The 21,818-nt window shown below is 39.6% G+C and overlaps 1 protein-coding gene across 1 annotated transcript in view; it reads right to left on the bottom strand.

Annotated features, from left to right (window-relative positions):
• Positions 1 to 363: 363 nt before the first annotated feature.
• Positions 364 to 21,818, bottom strand: part of PRPF40A (pre-mRNA processing factor 40 homolog A) — a 34,467-nt gene continuing 13,012 nt past the window's right edge. Inside the window, 21 exon segments of the mRNA XM_048484487.1 lie at positions 364 to 1,716; positions 5,711 to 5,839; positions 6,356 to 6,418; positions 6,499 to 6,525; positions 6,527 to 6,595; positions 6,691 to 6,777; positions 8,164 to 8,259; positions 9,945 to 10,082; positions 10,805 to 10,921; positions 11,080 to 11,130; positions 11,133 to 11,188; positions 11,344 to 11,455; positions 12,202 to 12,335; positions 14,494 to 14,644; positions 15,300 to 15,408; positions 16,062 to 16,226; positions 16,465 to 16,529; positions 17,921 to 18,029; positions 19,370 to 19,666; positions 20,571 to 20,595; positions 21,535 to 21,655. Coding sequence (XP_048340444.1) covers positions 1,624 to 1,716; positions 5,711 to 5,839; positions 6,356 to 6,418; positions 6,499 to 6,525; positions 6,527 to 6,595; positions 6,691 to 6,777; positions 8,164 to 8,259; positions 9,945 to 10,082; positions 10,805 to 10,921; positions 11,080 to 11,130; positions 11,133 to 11,188; positions 11,344 to 11,455; positions 12,202 to 12,335; positions 14,494 to 14,644; positions 15,300 to 15,408; positions 16,062 to 16,226; positions 16,465 to 16,529; positions 17,921 to 18,029; positions 19,370 to 19,666; positions 20,571 to 20,595; positions 21,535 to 21,655 — 2,214 coding nt within the window. The 3' untranslated portion in view covers positions 364 to 1,623.

Below are 21,818 nucleotides of genomic sequence, written 5' to 3'. Positions count from 1 at the left end.
GCTCCACACAGAAATTCTATTGAAACCAGTAAAACCTACAGGTGACCCAACCCCTATAAATCTTCACTTGCACTGAGAGCCACAAATCTTAACATCTCTTAATAAAAAACAAACAAACATTATTCAAAATTAGTCTGGGAATACCATCAGCATATTACAATTCTGGAAAAAAGAGTTTCAACTTAGTTACTGATTTTTCAAAATTATCACTTTTCTTTTCAACAAAAGGTATACTGGCAACAAGCACTGCACAAAAGAACTTGTCCTCAATGTGCAGTTTTCAAAATAATTAATGGAAAGTATGTGAGATCAGGATGTATCAGATGTATGGAGCATTTTTAAAAACAGGAAAAAATACTAGTCCACACTAGAAGACGAGGTTTAATAAGTGATAAAAATGTACAAAAATATTCAAATCAGAAAGGTTTTAGAATCTGTACCACAGTAGTCAATACTCCTCATTGTAAAGGGCAGATAGAACTTATCAAATCAAGGCTGGTCAGAGGCTATTTATAGTACAAAGGAAAATGAACAGACAGAAAGAGACCAAGTTCTAACATCAGGTCAACGTTTCTTTCAAAAGAAAATTATGTGAACAATGATTTTCTAGACAAGAGTATTGCAACTGCTTCTCAAAATTTGGTGGTACATTCTGAGGAAAGTCCTTAAGGCAAAGTATTGCAATAAATTTACAGTCTGATTTTGCTATTTTCTGTTTAACATCAGATTAATGCTGAAATAATGCCCTCTGCCAATTTTTTTTTACATCTGCGGTAATAAAAAGTGATAGATATTTTACTACATCAGCAAATTTTAGTGCCTTTTATAAGCAAAGGCCTTTCAGGATTTCCATCAATCATCTATTGTTCACAGTTTTAAAATGTGACACTAAAAATTTCGCTTCAGGATGAAACTTTGCATCATTTCAACCTAAAGACAAAAATTCAATACTAATCACCAAAACATCCTTTTGGCCAGCAAAGAGGTGTACAAAACCTCAGCAAAGGGTTTTGGACCTCTGTCAATCAAGAAAAATATTCAGCTCTCTTCTGTCTTTTCTTCCATTTGCAAATAAAGGAAAAAAGAAACCTGGATTAAAAACCCCAATGGAAGCTGAGCCACAAGAAAATCAGACCATCATTCCAAAGAGAATGACTTGCGCCCCTCTTCCATCACCCCTTTCCTGACCTACTTGGCAAAGAAAACAAGTTCTGTGTCTTTCAAGCAAGTGTTCCACATGTGAGAGGCCTGAAAAGCTCCAGTTCTTTTCCAAACCGCTACAGGAAGGGCTTGGAGAACAAAATGATCTTCTGCTTGTCCTATTCTGCACATCTTCATGGGCTCTCTGAAGAACTGTCAAGGTGCATGGGGTCTATATACAGACTGCCTAGCTTAACTGGAAACAGAACTCAGCTTGAATTCTGAATAGTCATTTGGATTTTTTTTTGCCAATTTGCAGCCAGGCGCACAACAATAGTATTTGAAGATATTCAGTTACGCAGTAGAGCCGAAAAGCCATTGTAATATCAATGGAACTCAGAACATTGGAACCCATTTCCTGAAATTAGTCATCTATAGTTTTTTATTAAATCACATTGTAAACATATTTGGTATAAATATTTCTTATTGATCTTCATCCAGTTGCTCCAAGAGGGTCCTCCTCTGTTTTTCTAGTTCACCTTCACTTAATTCACTACCAGAGGTTTCCCAATTACCCTGCAAAAAGATAAGGAAAAATTAACAAGCTTAAATACACCGTGTCACATGCGGTCATAACTGATGTTTTCAGTTGGCGTACCTAGGCAAACAGGAGCCCTGGGCAAAACCTGAGTTTGATCCCCCCCCCCATGGGTGGCCACCCTCCCCCACTGTGACCGAGCATTTTTTCCACCAGGTCGTCACATTCCACCAGTCACCATCACATTATAGAACATGCCCCAACTCACAAATCTGAACACACGAATGGGCCATGCCACACAGCAGAAATAATTTTTAAAAAACATTTTCAAAAAGCTTTCAAAATGTTTTATTACTTCTATGAAAACATTTTATGGTGTTGTATCCAGCCCCCCCAGTTGGGGGGAAACAGCATCACTTTCAATGTTATTTAAACTGGGGAACCCAGATTCTCCCTTTAAGGTGGATTTAAAAGAAGAATCTGAGCTCCCTAGTTTAAACAAGTGATGCTGAAATCCATCCCCAAACAGCATCATTTTCAATGGTGTTTAAACTAGGGAGCCCAGATTCTCCTTTTAAATCCACCTTAAAAGGAGAATCTGGGATTCCCAGTTTAAACAACATTGAAAGTGATGCTATCTTGGGGTGGATTTTCCCCCGCCCTGAAACAGCATCACTTTCAATGTTTAAACTGGGGACCTCAGATTCTCCCTTTAAATCCATGCCGAAGGGGGTGGATTTAATAATAATAATAGTAATAATAATAATAATAGAAAAAGAACACGAGAAGGTCACTAGATACCATGATTTGAAAATTGAGCTTCAGCGTCTATGGCACAAACCAGCTGAGATCATCCCAGTGGTAATCAGCACGCTGGGCGCCATCCCCAAAACACTAGGGCAGCACTTGAAACATCTTCGAATTGACAAAATTAACATTGGTCAAATTCAGAAGGCAGCCCTGCTGGGATCCGCACGAATACTACACCGATACATTACAACTTCCTAGGCCTCTGGGTGAGGCTCGAATTGTAATGAAGGCCAAGAACCAGCTAAAGATCTGGCAGCTGTGAAATCTACAATAACAACAACAACAACAACCACCTTTATTAGGCATTGAGAGAATAAAAGAAAGAAAGAAAACAAGCATTGGCAGGAAGGGCGCGGATTTAAAAGGAGAATCTGAGGAAATTTAGTGGGTACCTGCTGTCAGGGGTGCAATTATTAAGATAGCAGCACCAAAATTTCCGAGTATCTTTGTGAGACCCTACTGATGATACCACCCAGGTTTGGTGAAGTTTGGTTCAGGGGGTCCAAAGTTATGGACCTTCAAAGGTGTACCCCCCATCTCCTATTCGCTCCCATTGGAAACAATGGGGGATGGGGGCACTCCCTTTAAGAGTCCATAAATTTGGACTCCCTAAACCAAACCTGGGTGATATCATCAGGAGAGTCTCCCAAAAAATCCTTGAAATTTTGGTGCTGCTAGCCTAAAAATAGCACCCTCTGCAGACCAAAAACCAAAAAACACTGAAAATACAAAACCCCACAAACGAACCTGCATTTTTTGCGCCCACCACAGGGGCGCCTTGGGCAACTGCCCACTTTGCCCAATGGGAGGAACGCCTCTGGATGTTTTCTAATATTTACGAATATCTAACAGCAATTTCATACTTCAGTCTTAAACCTGAGGAATTTAAAGGTCGAACTGTTACACCACAACACACACTTTTACAAAACTGAACTTGCCCCATTTAAGTATTGGCCACCTTACAATCTTGATAGGCTGGAAATCTGGGCTAAACTGAACAAAAAGCATTTCAATGGAAATAAATGTAAAATTCTACATTTAGGTAGGAAAAAATCAAATGCATAATTGTAGGATTGGGGAGACTTCTGTTGGCACTGAGCATGAGTCGGCAGTGTGTTGCTGGCCGCTAAAAAGGCAAAGGAGATTTTGGGCGGTATTAATAAAATTTAGTGTCCAGGTCACATGAAATGTGATCTCCGCTTTGGAGTATTATGTTCAGTTTTGGCATGAAAGTTTAAGGTGTAGACAAGCTTGAATGTGTCCAGAAGCGAGCAATAAAGATAGGAATCCGGAGACCAAGTCCTGTGAGGAAAAGTTGAATGAGTTCTGTATGTTCAGCCTGGAGAAAAGATGACTGAGAGGTAATATGACAACCATCTTCAAGTACCTAAAGGGCTTTCATATAGAGCAGGGGTCTGCAACCTGCGGCTCTCCAGATGTTCATGAACGACAATTCCCATCAGCAAGGCTATTTGGCCATGCTGGCAGGGGCTGATGGGAATTGTAGTTCATGAACATCTAGATAGCCACAGGTTGAAGACCCCTGATATACAGGATGATGTGAGGATGTTTTATGTTGCATCAGAAGGTCGGAACAGAATCAGTGGGTTGAAACTAAATCAAGAGAGTTTTCAGCTGAACATCAGGAAATACTTCCTGACAGAGCGGTTCCTCAGTGGAATAGCCTACCTTTGAAGATTTTTAAGCCAAGCTAGATGACCATCTGACACCAATGCTGATTTTGTGAACTTAGGTAGATCATGAGAGGGAGCCCAGGAAGGGATGCCTCACTGCTTGGCTCTTGTGGCCCTTTCTTACATGCGGGTCACCACTTTGTGGTAAGCAATTTTGCTTTTGGCCAGATTGATCAAGGATCCTGGTGGTCTTTTTGCCATCTTCCAGGCATGGAACAGGAGTGGGGAAAGTGTGTGCGTGGTGGTGGGGGAGAGAGGTATTTGTGAATTTCCTGCATTGTGTAGGGGGTTAGACTAGGTGACCCTGAAGGTCCTTTCCAACTCTATGATTCTATCATAATCAATGGCACTCACTGCCTCCAGAGGCCTGCTTTTGAATGTATCACTAGAGTTTTCACTTTTTTTGCTTCAAATGATAAAAACATCACCACTTTTTTTAAAAAGTCTCTAAACCATCATTCCCATTCCATTCCATGTTGCAAACCACACTGACAAATCCTTGTGTTTACCAAAGGTTTGCTATGCAATACAGGCCTTCTGTGCGAGAAAGACCTGTTCAGAACTCCCTTGGGAACATGGAGTGGGCTGCAAGATGTTTCTGGACATTGACAACATGAAAAAATACACTTAAACGGCTTGAAGTCGATTCAGTCAGTAACCTGCTTTGCCTTCAAGGCTTGACTATGATGACACAATCTTTTCAATTCTGCTGCCATCAGCTCTAAATGTAGGAAAATAACTGTTTAGGAAATAATTCAATGGCAGCGCAGTTCCAGCCTCCCCCTCACCTTCACTTGTCCTAGGAAGGATAAGGAGTAATTACCTAAGCAGGAGCTCAATTTATCCCTGCTGCTGGCTAGCTTAAAGAAAACACACTAACATTAAAAAAATTCAACTTCATGTATACTCCACAGTGACCCCAAAGAAGCTTATATTTTCCTCCTCCATTTTATTCTTACAACAGCCTTGCGAGGTAGCTTACACTAAGGGAAAATAACTGGCCCAAGGTCACCCAGCAAGCTTCTGTGGAAGAGGGGGAATCTGAACCTGGATGTCCGACTGGCATTTGGAGGTACACGGCTTCTGCGTATGTCATCTACTTGGGGAGAAGGAACTAACTCAAATCACAAATCCTTCTGCCTCAGTTCTGAAACAGCTTTCCATGTAAACAGCAGGAGTTCACCACTACTACATTAATGATGGTTTTAGAAGCAGGGTATATAAACTACACCTTACTACATGCAGCATATTGAAAATAGTGGAGATGGATGCAAGTCCAAGTTTGCTTTAGGGTATAAATGTAGTTCCTAAATTATGCTGCTCTAATGTTCAGTAGGCTGGAGTAAGCAGAGATTATAAACCACATATCTGTGCACAGAATCTCTTTTTTGTGGATTGTTCCTTTAAGTATTATTATATGTAGCATCTGTACAAACCACATATGGCCTTGGAGAGCTGTAAATGAAGAAAGAGAATACTCTCCCTCTCCCACATAGTAAAATAAATAAATAAAAACAAGCAAACTTACAGAATCTTTACCAGGACGCTTTTTGGGAGGTGATTTATGCTTAGATTCAGATCTCTGCCGACTTCTTTCCTTCTCATTCTCTCTTTCTTTTTTGTCTTTTTCTCGATCAACATCCGATTCTGGGGAATCCTGCATAAAGCAAAACAAAAATATAAAGCACAGCTTGACAGAAGGCAGTGAGGAATCTGACAACGAAATGGTCAGTTTCCAGTGGACAACCTACCATGTTTCCCAGAAAATAAGACAGGGTGTTATATTAATTTTTGCATCAAAAGATGCATTAGGGTTTATTTTTGGGGTAGGACTTATTTTCAGGGCAATACGGTACCTTCACAATTCATTATGGCGGGCTCTCGGCAGCCCCGTTGCTTCCCTGTCACATGATGCAAGCTGCATCCCCACTGGCAGGGAGCCCCCTGCTGGATCACACCATCCTGATCTGTAACTACCAGTAGAGCTTATTTTTGGAGTAGGGCTTATATTTTAAGCCTCCTCCAAAAATCCTGATAGGCCTTATTTTTGGGGAAACACGGTAACACCTGTCCAGTTGCCAGGATTTTGGATAAAATCAACTATGTGTAAGAACTAAGAGAGGACATGGTTCAACTTATCTAGCACAGAAACCCAAAACCAAAAGATTCTTACTGATTTATGCCTCCTCTTTTTGCTCTTCTTTTTGTGTTTCTTTGACTTCTTGTAGCTTCTTTCTGTTAATGCAATAAAAATTACATATTTGTTAACATACCAAAATGCACTACCAATCTTCTTACACAAGACTTAAACCACCAAGATTCAGCACTAGACGGGCATTCAGAAACCTAATCATGACTCTGAGCGTTGCCTCTTTTTCTTTGAATGGCTGTCGTCATCCTCAGATTCCGAACCCTTTAAATCAGAGTAGTTAATATTTAGTGTCACCTTTAAAAGTCCACTTGGGATTAACTAATCGCTTTGATATGGCATCTTATGATAGGCCCTACCGAACGAGAGCGAGATCTCTTTCTATGGTGCTTCTTAGATTTTTTAGAATGCTTTTTGTTCTTTGAATGATGATGCTGGCATTCATGCTGCAACAGTAAGACAAAACATTATTCCTTTAGTACATTTTGATGCAGAAAAAGACCTGACATCTCTGCTACTTATATTGATACCATACTTCTAAAGACTTGTTCTGAAGGCATCCTGTTACAATATTTTGTATCTGTAAACTACCTTTCATGCTTTTGTTTCTGCAAAGTCCCATTGGCTAATATTTCTTAACTGCTTGACACTTCAACAGCAAGTGAAACTGCAAATACCGAATATTTTTGTGTGGAAAGACACTTGAGAGGTACGAATTACAACAGTTTCAACGATGTGTTAAGTAGAAATCTTCTCAGTATTCCTTTCTGACAAAGGTTAATATTCTTTCAGCGGTTAGAAAGTTTTTAAAAATCTAATGAACAACATGTCATCCATCAAGGTCAATTACAATCCACACTCTCAGGTAAGAAGCTAACAGTCTAACAAAGATCTTCTTCAGCACTCAGAAAGCTCTTACACATTATTTCATGCAGAAAATCATTTGCTACCTTTCAACCTAATTCTCCAATTCTGGATAACTTATGTCTTCAACAATTGCAGAATGAGGGCAGTACACAAGCACAGCACTTGTTACCTCAGCTTTGGATGGGTGGGTGGGGAACAAAGGAGCTTATTTACAAACAAGATTCTATTACAGTGTCCCTACATATCCTGGTGTTCCCCAGCAGCAGGACCCAGCTCTGGTCCACTTCTGGAGTTCATTATATACATTGAGGACTTCTCATGCTTTTAAGAAGGGAAGGAATTTTGGCAACTAAGAACATATGATGAAGTAATATAGTGGGAAATAACAAGCTGCAAAGAAGAAACACTATACCAAGACTACCACACATAAATAGTGAAAAATATATTTAATAAATATGTTATCAAGGTGCAAAATTAAATAATTATACCTAAATTATTATACATATTGTAATAATATATAAATGATTATATAGATTTCATATAAGGTGAAGAATAAAAAATTAGAAATACAACAAACGATGCATCAATATAAGAGAATCATCAAACGTCACAATCTGAGTGCTGAATTTGTGCACAACTGTGATATCTAATGATTCTCGATAGAATGATTCTCTTATGTTATATTGATGTAGCACTTAGATTTCTGATTTTTTCATTCTTTATCTTATATTGTGAAGCCTACTGACACGTATTATATATATAAAAATTAATTTTGCACCCTGACATGTTATTATGTACTTTTTCCACTATATACGTGTGTGGTAGTCTTGATATAGTGTTTCTTTTTATGGTAACGTAAGAACAAAACCAGAAATCCCTTCAGAGCCTTTGGGGATCAGACTGAATAAAAAAGAAAAAAGGATGCCCTGTTACAATAAGACTAATTGGAACAGCCAGCCAATTACCTCTAATAAATAAATGAAATCTTTAAATATTCTTTTTCTTTCTGATTCTAGAGTGATGTCTTCAAATGCTGGTTCTTTCACAAATCTTTCTCGAATCTGTATATAAGAAAAAAATTGTGTATAAGTAGCTAACATGTAAAATATTTTTCATTAAAAACATATTTCAAGATCAAAAAAACTTCTGCATCTCATGTGTAATGCAAATACAAACCAATAATTCTTTGAAGATTTTTTACAGCATGAATTCATGAATCAGATTTAATCTGTAGTAAACCTACTAGAAAATCTGATCATGTATTCAGTATCTGATGCTTTAATTTCAACCTAAAACATACGCAATCTCCATTTTATAACTAATTCAAATTAATTCTTAATACTGAGGTACTAATTGTTTACCCTTGCCATTTCATATGTACATTTCCTTGTATACTTTATGTGCTAGACGATTCCTGAAAAAGACTTCTAGAATGGGAAACCTGATGGCTGTTTTCCTGAATTAATTTGCAGATTCAACTTTTTTGCTAGACCTTCAGATGTCTTATCATTTTGTTTACAAAGTATCTTTGTTCTTAATCATCTGACGATTTGGAATGAGGTGTCCCTAATTTGCAGATAAATACCCAGCTTTATTTATCTTTAATAGCAGAGCTAGAGGGTACTGTGGAAGTCCTGAACAGGAGCCTGGAGAAAGTAATGAGATAGATGAGGAACTCAAAACTAAAGCTCAATCCAGATGAATTGTTGGTCAGTGGAAGACAAAGCTCCTGGACTCTGGAGTCAGGTTATCCAGCACTCCACCTCGAGAAGAATGAAAGCCTAGTAGCTTGGCAGGAGAGTAGCCCGGGATCCCTGAAGCCTATTGATTTAGAGGCTCCAGGGAGTCTCCTTCGTGAGCGCCTGGCTTTGGCTAGTCTTTACAGATAACAGCCAAATTTCCTCGCAGAATCAAAGTGGCTCTGGACACCAGAACACCCAAGCTCTGATCACACTGAACATAGGTTTACAAAATAGTAGGGGTTGCCTTGCTTGCAAGAAAAGCAAGAGTGTGGAACCTTCCACTGATCCAAAATGCAACAGCCAAGCGATTCACAGGAATCATGGATCACATCACTCCTGTGTTAAAAGATCTTTACTGGTAGCCATCTGTTTCTGGACACAATCCAAAATGTTGGTTCTTAATCAAGACAGCTTGGAACCAGAGTACCTGAGGGATTACCTGTTGCTTAAGATTGGCCTCTCAAGCCCTGCTTTCTGTGTGTCCACATTAAGATGCTAGGTGGATGGTAAGCAGAGACAGGGCATTTTCTGTGGTAGCACCTCACCTCTAGAATGCCCTCTCCCTTAAGGCTCCCCTGTAGCTTGCTTTACTTTCTTTCAGGCACACGGTCAAAACACATCTGTTCAACCAAGCTTTTAAGTTTATCGTGCCAAATTTTTAATGGTCTGCTTCTGTTTCATGATAATTTTTCATGCTGTTTATGTCCAATAGCTTGTTTTAAATATTGTGACTTACTGTAAACCACCTCAAAAAGGACTGTAAAGAGGTGACATGGAATTATCCAAAGCATGTGGGTCTCTGGGTGGGCTGAAGCATGTTAATGCCAATATTTTCATACGCATTAAGACAGTTCATGTACTTTTAGGAAACCATTTCCCCCCACAACTTTCTGATCACATAAATTAATAATAAAAAGTTACCCACTTTGTGCAAGAAGGGATTAACATAGTGTGTTGAACAACAACAAAAGACTTTCCTAGATATTGCTGCATCACACACGTACCTCTTCCCATATTGCATCCATTTCAATGGGGGGAGTGGCTTGTTTTAGCATGCTCTTGAAAGCAGACTCTTTCCGTTTCATTTTGCGAGCTTCTTCTTTCTCTCTCTCACGTTCACGGGCTTCTGCCTTTTCCAACAGCTACATTAACAAAAATCCAAATGACCACTCAATGAAAGACAAAACTACCATACAAAACAATTTCATTTTGCAAAAGAAGCCACCATCCTGCTCATCACAGCTTCAGATTTCCTCCTGCATGCACAGGTGGGTTCAGCTATTCCACTAACCTAATGCAGAAGAACAGACCCTAAGGGTCCCTAGCACCACATCAATGACCCGAAGAACAAACTACCTCAGGTCCGCACACCACATAATGCTCATTATATTTAGTTTGTCCTAACACCCAAAAGTGACACTATAAGAGTATTTTTTTCAATTTTCCTAATATTTACCAAAACTTTTTCCATTATTTTCTCCTATTGAATCTCACAACATCAGTAATACCATGAATGATGCAGACTTGCCAATATTCCACACTGTGTTAAAACAAACACTACAAACTTGCTACCAATGGGTTAGTTTTGAAGTCAGGCCTTCCTCCTGTGGAATGTTTCGCAAGCCTAGGATTGTTACTGCGCATAGAAAAAAAAAAATTAGAGAGCTAAGAAATTAGAAATGTTTTCCTGGAATAAACTCTCTTACCGCACTACCTTGCCAGGAGACACTGCCCTACAAGCTCTGCATGACCTCTTGTGAATGTGTTTGCAGAACACGTACTAGCATTCACTTGGCATCGCAACAAGGCATTTTGGGTCCAGCCCTGTAATATTAAGGTTTATTGAAGAACATTTAAAACTTACACTATTGAAAGCCAGTTTGATATTTCCAGCATCTAATGTAGTAGCTCTTTTAGTTGAACTGATGACTGTGACGAAATCTTCAAAAGTAGTATTTACTTCAACTACAAATCCTTTATCCTGCAAAAGAACAATTCCATGAAAAGACACAGGAATCTTATGGTAGCATTGCAACAGTGTAACATGCCTAGCTGCTGGCCCACAATGCATTTAGTCTTTTTCTAATTAAAAATACTCCTTTCCCAGTTTCCCAAAAGTTGTTATAACTTTTCCCTCACTTTCAAGATGTCTTTGTACATAACTTCATTAACTGAATGGTAGGCGGTGCAACTTCAAGATTAACTTCAACATAAAATTTAGAAGAGGATCCAAGTGCTGCAATTGAGCCCTAACTAAAAAAAGAAAGGTGTGTTAGACCTAACCAAACGGCATAAAAGTACACTGATTAATTCCCAACCTACCAGGTACCATCCATAAGAAACGTAATTCCTCGACAGGCTATGTGTTATTTTCAACAGATTAGAAACAGAAAATATATTTACCAGGCTGACCAAGCATATTCGTAAACCTGATATCAGAACTTATAGTGGGATACAGCTCCATCCATGATGACATTGAATGCACAAGCTGGCAGGTGTTCATGCCAGGCTCCATCTCCAAAAAATATCATTGGGGTTCAGGGAGAGAGGAGGTTGGAGATTTGGGAAGGATTAAATAATCATTACCATTACAAAAACAAAGAAATTACTAATTCGTAAAGGTGGAAATGTACCAGATCCTATCATTTTCTAACAAGCCTCACTGAAGTAAGAGCAGGAGGGAATGCCCCAATTCCAAAGAAGAAGCACTTGCTCCTCTGATAGCTCACTTATTACCACATCAATTTCCACAAGACAAAACAAAACACCACTGCAAAAACGAACATGCATTCTGTAGATGTGACCTGGCATTATAAGCGCCTTGATCTAGAATGGTCACGGGCTCGGCTGCTATTATTTTAGGGAACTGACTGACAATTGGACAACAGGTCACAATTTTTGTCACAAAATGGACTTGGACATTTTGAAGCTCTTAAAAATTTCTTAAGTGTATGGTTTAAAGGTAAAGCAAAATGAAGAAGAACCAGAAATAAAAACTTGCCCATTCATTAGTTGCCCAGCAAATATGCCCCAGAAGAGGATCAGTGGAAAAGGAACCACATTCAAGTAAAGATAGTCATGCTTTCCATAAGCATATAAATGCTGCAGACATGGTTTCATGGAATCTTTTAGTATGTTGAAATTCCTATCTATACTAATTATTTGCACACACTGAAGGATACCCACATATTTTACACCCTAGCCAATTCCTTATATAGCTGAAAGCTGTTTGTTTCAGATGTTTAACATTTTGTCACCAACCTGGAAAGATTCTCTATTTTTACGCTGTCGCCGCCTTTCCCTGAGTAAGCCCTTTTGTTTTTCTTCCTCTTCCTCTTTTTCCAAAGCTCTTATGTGCTCTTCAAAGCAAATCAATGCATCCTCTTTATCCATATCTAGAAAAAGTAGAAAACCTTCTTTTTTAAAAAAAGAGACCTCTAATAGAAAACGAGTTAAAATATTGCTCTATCAAAGTTTTTAAAGCTCTGGGGAAAAGGGTGTTTCATAATTCATGGAAATGTCTGCATCCAGTCCAGTCCATTTAAAAGTAAACTACTATTTCAAAAAAAAAAACCCCAAATCATGGTCAAGAATATTTAGTAGAAAATTCCAACACATTTTGAGATTGAACTGCTGCATCAGAACAATAGTTTAAGAGAATAATATAGGAGATCAGAGATAGTGCAAGTTATTATATGGAAAAAGATTACATATCACTGGTCACATTAAGACAACAGCTGACTCATTAATGGGATAATACAACAAATATTTGATTTGATAAGGAAACATTTACTAGATTTTAATTCCTCCCAAAATCAATGTGGTTTTTTCTCGATATTTTTCTATTTTTGAACAAGTATTAGAACAGAACAGTCCAGTATTGACTATGCCCCCAAACAGCAAGGACAAGGACACACAGAAGCTATTTTGATTTTGAACAGTAATCATACGAATATCTTTACAAATCCCTCAGCCAAGGGAGCTCTAAAATTATGTCAAAGCCACTGAAAGTCTCTTCCTAGCTTCCAGTCAGTGGAGAGGATAATGTTTGAAGTCAAGGGGAGCAGGAGCTTTGAGGTAAAGTGGCCCCTGGACTCTGACCTCAATTGTGACAAGTGCCCCATCTAGGTGGGGACGTGGAAGGTCAATGTCAAGGAGACTGTCAACCCCAGACTGGAGAGTCTCAGTGTTGAATAGACGACAGTGATAAACATTGAAAGAAGACAGTCGATCGACAAACCAGGAATCAGACTGAAGATACGCTGACCCTGAGCCTCATCATTTAAGAGACAATGGCTTAGAATGAGAGGTATTCTTAACCCACTTTTAAAACCATTTTCACAGGGGGCTCAGAGGTGTCTATTTGGCTATCAAGGCCAAATCCAAAGTTGGATCAGATAGAGCCACTGAGTCCAATTGTTAAAGATATCTCCATAACAGTATCCACTGAAGTGAGGGATTTTTCCCACAACACCGCCTAAAGCAGTGGTGGCGAACCTATGGCATGGGTTTGTAGGTGTGCTCGGGGCCTGCCTATCTCTGTGGGCACGCGCAAGAAACAGAGGTTGCGTCAATATCTAGGCTGGCCTGAGCCACTTTCTTTCCATTATTAGCAAGTTAAAACCCTAACAACCCTGGATTTGAGGAAAGCAAAGGTGTAGGTCACCCTGTTAAGCGCAGTTAAACCCCACTGATTTTCATGTGAAGAACTAAAGCATGATCCTTTACCTGGGAGTTAGCTCGGTTGCTGGCAATGGGTGATTCACCCATTGGAAGAGTTACCCGGTTGCTTCAAAGCAAAGCCACCGACTACCACCAAGCTTACTCCTGAGTAACACACACCTCTGAGCCAACTGTTTTTTCTAAACTAAAACCTCAGTATTCAGGTTAAATTGCCGTGTTGGCACTTTGTGATAAATAAGTGGGTTTTGGGTTACAATTTGGGCACTCGGCCTTGAAAAGGTTCGCCATCACTGGCCTAAAGCCTTGAAGGACATTCATAAAAAGATGGCAAGATGGGCCTGTATCAGAGACACGAGTCTCAATGAGGTAGAAAAGACATTCATTATGCTGATCATTCTGAGTCATCTTCATTCCACACTTGACAAGATAACACCACTACCCCCTCCCCGAGGTACACGAAAAGCTCTGGTGAAGCAGGATCTCTCTCCACAGAGGCGAAGAGAAAACAAAGAGGACCACCCTCCCCACTTCCATCATGTGACCGTTTGGGTGGGAAACTGCACACTGGTCTCAGCTCAACTCAAAAGGGAGGGGAGCACTCCAAGTGCTCTGAAGCTTCAGGAGGCTTTCTACTCAGTATTTCACAGGCAGCCTGCACAGTCCCATGCGGGACTTTTGCTGAAGACATGAGCATGCTTGTGGTTAAGACAGCTGAAACAGCAGAGTAATAATAATTGCACAATCAATTATTATTGATTGATTAAGCTACAAACTTAGCCTCAGTAATTTAGCTGCTGCCGCCCCCTAGTCACCACTAAGCATCAGTGTCAATATTTTATTAAGAGCTTATCTCAGATACTTTATCCTTACTTTGAAGTTCCTCATCCTCTGCAAATGTAGGATTGTCCATCAGATACTGCTGAGCTTCTGACCACGTAGTAGAGTAAGTAACATTAGCCATGTTGTCCAGGATATTTTTTAATGCTTCCCAGTTCCTCTTCCTTAACTGCTTGGCTTGCTCCTGAAAAGGCAAGTCAGATAATTCAATAACATTCATTTTGCTGAAATACCTGATATCAAATGTTTCAAGTTCTTAACAGTAAGATAACACATCCAACAATATGCATGTCTTTGGACTTAAGTAAAATTCATCATCATTTGACAATGCTTCTTTCATGAGGAAAGGTGACACAATAAAAATGTTGCAGTGCCAGAGCACTGGGAGAATTTAGTCTGGGCTTCAAAAGACTTCTCCTAGAATGGTTTAATTTTTACATTGTCATGTCAGTTGGGGTTTTTTTTGTTCCATCTTAAACATTTTACAATGTTGTATGGTGTTAATAAGAACATATAATTGGTCAAATTCTATCCGAGGAGATTCAGATAAACATAGGATTCTACCAGCTTCATGCTAAATTTAGCCAGTTATTTTAAGGGAGTTGGTGAAAATATTTCTGAAATAAATGGAGTATACATTGAAGGTGAAACAGATTGTTAGTTCACAAAAACTAGCTATGAGCTCTCACAATCAAAACTACGGGACTGATATCTGTATTCCCAATTGGGCAGCTTTTTCAGTCACAATGAATATCTAAAATACAGATTAAACGTCTCTATGAAGAAAGAATAAAAGCAGGTAGATGGAATTACAGCAGCGTAAGGAAAAAAATAGTTACTTTTTCTTTTTTTGACAGATAGAACAGGACATCTTCATAGATTTCAAGACGATCCCGTTCAGATATTGCATTCCAGACCTCCATCTCATTAAACATTTGTTCAGCTTTTCTGCAGAGAAAATTATAAGAAAAGAACTGTGGACTTCTGTATCCATATATTCATTTTGATAGTTCTTGCGTTTCCCTATTAGCCACCCTATCTCTTGAAAAAAAAAAGTGAAACAAGCTGATCAGATATTTATAATTTATTAGGATCATGAACTGCTACCTAAATTGTGGTTCATTGTTACAAAATCATTCTCTCTCAGCAAAATCAAACAGAACACAGAACACTGCCAAGGCAGGTGTTTTGTTTTTTGAAATCAGCTTTAGAATGCACACAGGTAAGTCAAAACAACTATCTCAGGTTTTCACCTGTCTTTTGTCTTAGATGAGGGGGCACCCAAAGCAGCGCCCCCGATGCTGACTGTAGTAGTCGAGTAAGAGGTCATATCAGGAAACAGAGAGACTCCTATTGCCTTTTGCATGGGTTATGCCGTGCAACCCATAAGCCATACATCACACCAAAACTGTGGGGGTGGGGATCAAACAGGTTAAAAACAAAATTTGTGAAATTCCCCTCCTTACCCTATGACAGATTTACTCTAAATAGAATTAAAGGTTCATAGTTCTTTTCCCCTCTAACTTTCTCCAAGCTAAAGGATTTTGCATTGATGACTTAAATCCACTCAACAAGCACTGTATAAACCAGTTTCATCTTACTTGTATCTGGTTGTGGAAGTCATCTTTTCATGGTTTTCAAGGAAACGCTGGAAAGATTCCTTTGCTTCTTTATATTTTAATCTTGCTTCTTCTTTTTCTTCTTTCTCTGTCTGGACTTTGTAAGCATTAAATGCTTGTTTTTTCTCACTTAGCTTTGCCAAAGCACTGCAAATTGAGAAAAAAGAAATAATTTAATTGTACACACAACAGCCATTACCATTAGTAATTTTTCAAAGAAACATTGTAATTGTTTATACAGGGAAAGGGTTTCTAGCAAATAACTGCTTTCCTACAGGATGAAAGTAGCAAAATGATGAGCCAACCTAGTCAGTTACATAAAGAGCTGAACATTAGTTTATGCAAACTCCCACTTTGGTTAAAAAGAATTCAGAATAGATTATACCTGTATCTTGGATCATTTATGATCATTTTCATAGCTTGTTCCCAAGAGGCATTGGATGGTACACGCTGTGAAAATATTAGGTGAATAATGTAACATCTGCCACTGTTATTTTTGTTTAGGCAACAGTACCTTTAATAAACATATCTCACTTGTCAGACACCATTGTGAATGTTATCGATATCTAAATATTTCCCTAAAGAACTGCCAATCACTTCCTGTTTCTCATTATAAAAACCACAACTTCCTAGCAAACATAAAAAAACAGGACACTTTCCACCCCTTTGATTCTCATACCACTCCTAGAAAAACAAGTAGATTAAAACCATCATGGCCAGATTTCTCCTATTTGAGGTCCCACTTTCCCCGTTTTCTTAAAAAGGGTGGTCAGCTCAGAAAACAGCAATCTTTCAATCCCACCATGACATTTCTGCAGCAGTGTCTGCAGCACAAGTCCACTTACAGCCCAATCCAGTGCTGCCAAGGCCAGGGATGGCTTCACCACCAGGCTGCCTCCAGGCGGCTTTCAGATGGCATGGGGATGCAGCAACCCCACCCGCTCCCCCCACAACAAAAACAAACCAGCCACCTGAAAAGCCTTCCATAGGGCACATGGAGTTCGGTGGCATAAGTCTGAAGCCCTGGTCATGGTGTTCCCGGATGAAAAGCTCGGGTAGAAGCCCTGCCTGCCCCCACCAGTGTGGAGGTGCAGAAAACCCAGCTGCCCCAAAAACCCTCCATAGGATTCAACGGAGTTGGGTGGTGTAAGTCTGAAGCCTTGGCTGTGACATTCCTGGCTCAAAAGCCTGGGTTGGAAGCTGACTAAAGTTGGCTCCACCCCCAGGAATGTCCTAGCCATCTTTCCTTGCAACGGTGTCTGCTTGGACGCTAGTGTAGCTCCAGGGCGGCAAGCACTTCCAAGTTTCACCGCTGTGAGGCAATCAGATGCTGCCGTCTTTGCCCTCTCCACATCTTATGCTGGTGGAGGGTGCAAACGCGTTGGCGCAAGCTGATGCTGCATCTGAGAGTCGATTTGCTCCACCCCTTTAATTGGGCCATTAGTAAAGAAGTGTCACAAAGACTCTTTTACAAAGAACGACAATTCATACAAGTGGACTGTCAATGTTCTTAGACACAACTATTTATCTTCCTCAAATTCCCCCAGATTCTGTTGCAACTATATTGCAATCAAGATGATCTTTCCTCAGATAAATCATTTGCCTTCCCTCCTTCAATTCCACCCGGGTAAAAGACAAGAACACCACACTGACTTTTTAAAAGAGAAAACTAAGGCATGACAGCTTATAACAAACACATTTTGTCTAGCACATTCTTTCTCCGTGTATTGTTCAGTTCAGTTGACTTCAAGATTTTTTTACAAAAATCAGCCACTTCTCCCAAAGCAAGTATTAAATGTGACTCCTGACATTTTAAAAAGTAGTTGACTCAATTTAAAAACCTTTTCTTTCAACAGTTCTTTAAATGCTTGCTTAGCTTCTTCTTTTGTATTCCATGTATAGGTTTTTTTAACTGGTTGGGCTTCTTCCTCATCTTTTTTGGGGACAACACTATAAATTGAAAAAGAAAATAGTTGTTAGCTATCTAAGCAAGGTATGGAACTTCTTTAGATGAAAACATGCTGGAGTAAGAGCCACAAATAATGATACTGAAAGACTGGCCCTGTCCCCAGCCTTAACCGTCCCCCAAATAGATAACACAGGCAGAAAACACCAGAGGTCTATCTAAGTTAAAGGATCACCTGGGCTGGCAATTTCTCATGTATACAACTGCATCCCTTAAAAACTATGATTATATTGCTAATATATGTCCAGTTTACTTATACTAAAAAGTTGGTTCTTTAACATTTTAAACGGAGAAGGCAATTTATTTTGATATGCCAAACTCCTATCCTTATGGTTTCACAAAGCACCTTTCAAAAAGTCAAGAAAACATCCTGGAATCAAAAGTGCAGCATTGGTGCAGAGTGCTCTATTACAAGAAAAACATTTCAGAGAAGGACAAATGCAATTAGATTAAGGGTTTTGCCCTTTAGCTTAAACACGAGCTCTTGGGGATGCATGTCTATCAAAAGGAACATTAAACAGAATGAAAGTTCTGAACACCTATTGAGGCTATCTTTGGAGAGAAATCCTTGCTACTGCCAAAAAATTAAAAAATCCTATTTTCTTCCTCTTTTTCTGTATTTTCTCTTTCTATATTTTCCTTTCCCACCTTTTACCGTGATTCTCCGAATATAAGACAGTGTCTTATATTAATTTTTGCTCCCAAAGATGTGCTATGTCTTATTTTCAGGGGATGTCTTATTTTTCTGTGTTCTGTTTGTCGGGCATGCTTCCAAACAAAATCTTTGCTACGTCTTACTTTCGGGGGATGCCTTATATTTCGCGCTTCAGCAAAACCTCTACTATGTCTTATTTTTAGGGGATGTCTTATATTCGGGGAAACAGGGTATTATGTGCTTGCTTTCCCCTGTAACTGCCACAGGCTTTTTAATGAAGTTCTAGGAAAGCCATAAACCAGTGGTTCTCAACCTTCCTAATGCCATGACCCTTTAATACAGTTCCTCATGTTGTGGTGACCCCCAACCCTAACACTTATCCATTTTACAGATGGAGAACACTGATGCAGAGAGTCTTAGGCGACCCGTGAAAGGGTCGTTCGACCCCCAGGCTGAGAACCACTGCCATAAAATATACATAGCATTCAACAGTGGTCATCTACTAAGAAACTTATTTCAATATTTAATTTCTTGTTGAGAAATTCCAAAAGGCTTCCCCCTGCATTTTTTAAATATTTCACCTTCATGTGCCTTCCACCCTTCAGTTTAATTTTCTTTGACAAACCTGGCTTTTTTAAAGCATAAAGGGTCCTTATAGGTACCACTTACTCTGTGGATTCTTGTTTAGGAATATCTTCTACAGAATTCGTGACAACTTCTGCAGTCTGCTCTTGCACAACAGGCGTAGCAGGCGGCACCTGCTCCTCAGCTGCTGCACTGACTGCATTTTCGTTTTCAGCGACAGGAGCCACAGCAGAGGGCTCGGTTTCAGGGGCTGCCACAGCAGGTGCAGCCGGGGCTGCTGGTGCAGCCACAGGAGTTTCTGCAACAGTGGGAGCTGCAATGGGAACCCCTGCAGCAGCACCTGCTGCAGATGATGCCGAAGCCGCTTCTTCTGATTTACTGCTAAATAGAGGGAAAAAATGTTACGATACACAAAAGACATTTTAACACCTTTCTTCTCCACAGCTGCTACTTTTGAACCCCAAAGCTGTTGCTGAGAACTGAACACAGAGACCTCAAGAAAAGAAACGGAACTCTTTAGCAGTGGACTCATTACTCTTGCATGGGTAGAGCTTGTGGACTTCGCCCCACTTGCACATGGACAATGTGTCTTGTTCCTTTTTAAAACAGATGACACTACAGCAAACTGTTTTCAAAACAATATTTTCAGAAGTGTCACATAAATATTTCTAAAGGAACTCACACCCTCGTCAATCAGTAGAAAAGGAGAGTGAATGCGGTGTAGTGGATAGAGTACTGGAAAATGACCTTGGAGACCCAAGTTTAATTCTCATCACACAAAAGAAGAACACGAGTCCAGTCGTCTAGGATCGCTCACACAGCAGCAAGCCATGGTTTGCACCATACCTGCACGCATATGCTTTTCCTGGGTGTGTGTGTTTCCCATGATTTCCTTGGGTTCCCAGAGATTCAATGCTGTATGACCTTGTGCCAGTCACACATACTCAGCAGTGATCTGTCTCCCATGCTTGTTGAGATGATCAAGCAGAAGAGAGAATGATGGACACCATTTTGGGTTCCCATTGAGGAGGAAGTTGGGAAATAATAAAGTAAATAAATAATAAAGGACAGTTGAGAGCAGTTGCGCAATCTGCCTTCTGTGTTCTAATTTTATATATTAAAAATAACCCACAGTAAATATGTTTGAGCATGCTTGAAAGCACATATACACACTCAAAAATTCTGCTGATTAAAAGGAAACTAGGCCATTTAAAATTAACATGTGATAAGACATTTTGATCATAAATCATGTTCTTTTCCTCGAATAAATATTTTCCAAATGTACCTGTTTTCTTCTGCTTTAATCATTGCTGTAAGAAAAAAAATGGTTACTAAATTCAATTTGAATAAGCTGTGTAATTTACTCAGTTTCAGAAAAAGAGTAAAAAATGCTCTGGATATACTATATATCACTCTACATATCAATAGCTGGGACCAATTATGTACGTGAAAATGCAAAGATAAGCCAATATTAACAAGAAGGTGGGAATGCCACATTCCAGTGTGACCTTGAATGTACAACCATCCTACCTGAGCAGACCAAACCCTGGTTAGCCAAAACATCTTTTTTACTGCCATTCATCACACGTGTCCCTGTTTCAAACCATGTCAATACTATCCAGCACAAGCAACATTTGTTTGATTGAGCAATCTGGTGCCAGGCCCAGATATGGTCCAAAACTACTCATTAAAAATGTAATAGCAATAAAGAGACTGAAAATCATTCTTAGCTTTCTAAACACAAACTCCAGGTCATAAAAGGCTGGAAAAGTCTGGGGGCAGGGCGGGCGGGTGAGGGGAGGACACACTGTACCTTCACAAGAATTCTCTTTTCTTCTTTTTTTGTTGTGTAAAACATTTTTTTCTAAAGAACCCTGGCCCAGTGACAGTCTGTCTGGTTGTGGTGGGTTTTCCGGACTGTGTGGCCGGGGTCTAGTAGATCTTGTTCCTAACATTTCGCCAGCATCTGTGGCTGGCATCTTCAGAGGTTTATCACAGTGTGGAACAGACTTTTCTCTGTGAAGATGCCAGCCACAAGTTCTACCAGACCACAGTCACACAGCCTGGAAAACCCACCACCACCAGTTTAATCCTGCTGTGAAAGCCTTCGACAATACAGTCTCAGTTTGGTTTGGGTCCAATCCTGATTCCACTGACATACAACTGATTGCAATTTGTGGACTATTCACTTTATTACCATCATGCTGCAACCTTAAATCAAAACAGAAAAAATGATTCCATGAAATTACCTTCAAGGTCTTCAAGTTCTTTGGGTTTTGCCCAGCGTGACTCTTTTGTTTGGGAATTGTAATAATAAGGCTTTCCAGAGTCAGATTTATACTCTTTCCATGGACACTTTGACAACATTTGCTACAGAAGAAACAAAGTTATCACAATATTATTTTGAGAAAGTCGACACTCGCTACCAGAAACCATGGCCAAGATCCAAGGGCTGTACATGAAGTTCTACATAGATATCTGCATATATCCAATCCAAATATATCCCTGAAAAAGATCTTATGATGTATCCAGG

Source organism: Sphaerodactylus townsendi, linkage group LG02, assembly GCF_021028975.2.
Source record: "Sphaerodactylus townsendi isolate TG3544 linkage group LG02, MPM_Stown_v2.3, whole genome shotgun sequence".
Lineage (NCBI taxonomy): Eukaryota > Metazoa > Chordata > Lepidosauria > Squamata > Sphaerodactylidae > Sphaerodactylus > Sphaerodactylus townsendi.
This window is presented reverse-complemented; position numbering and strand designations above follow the sequence as displayed.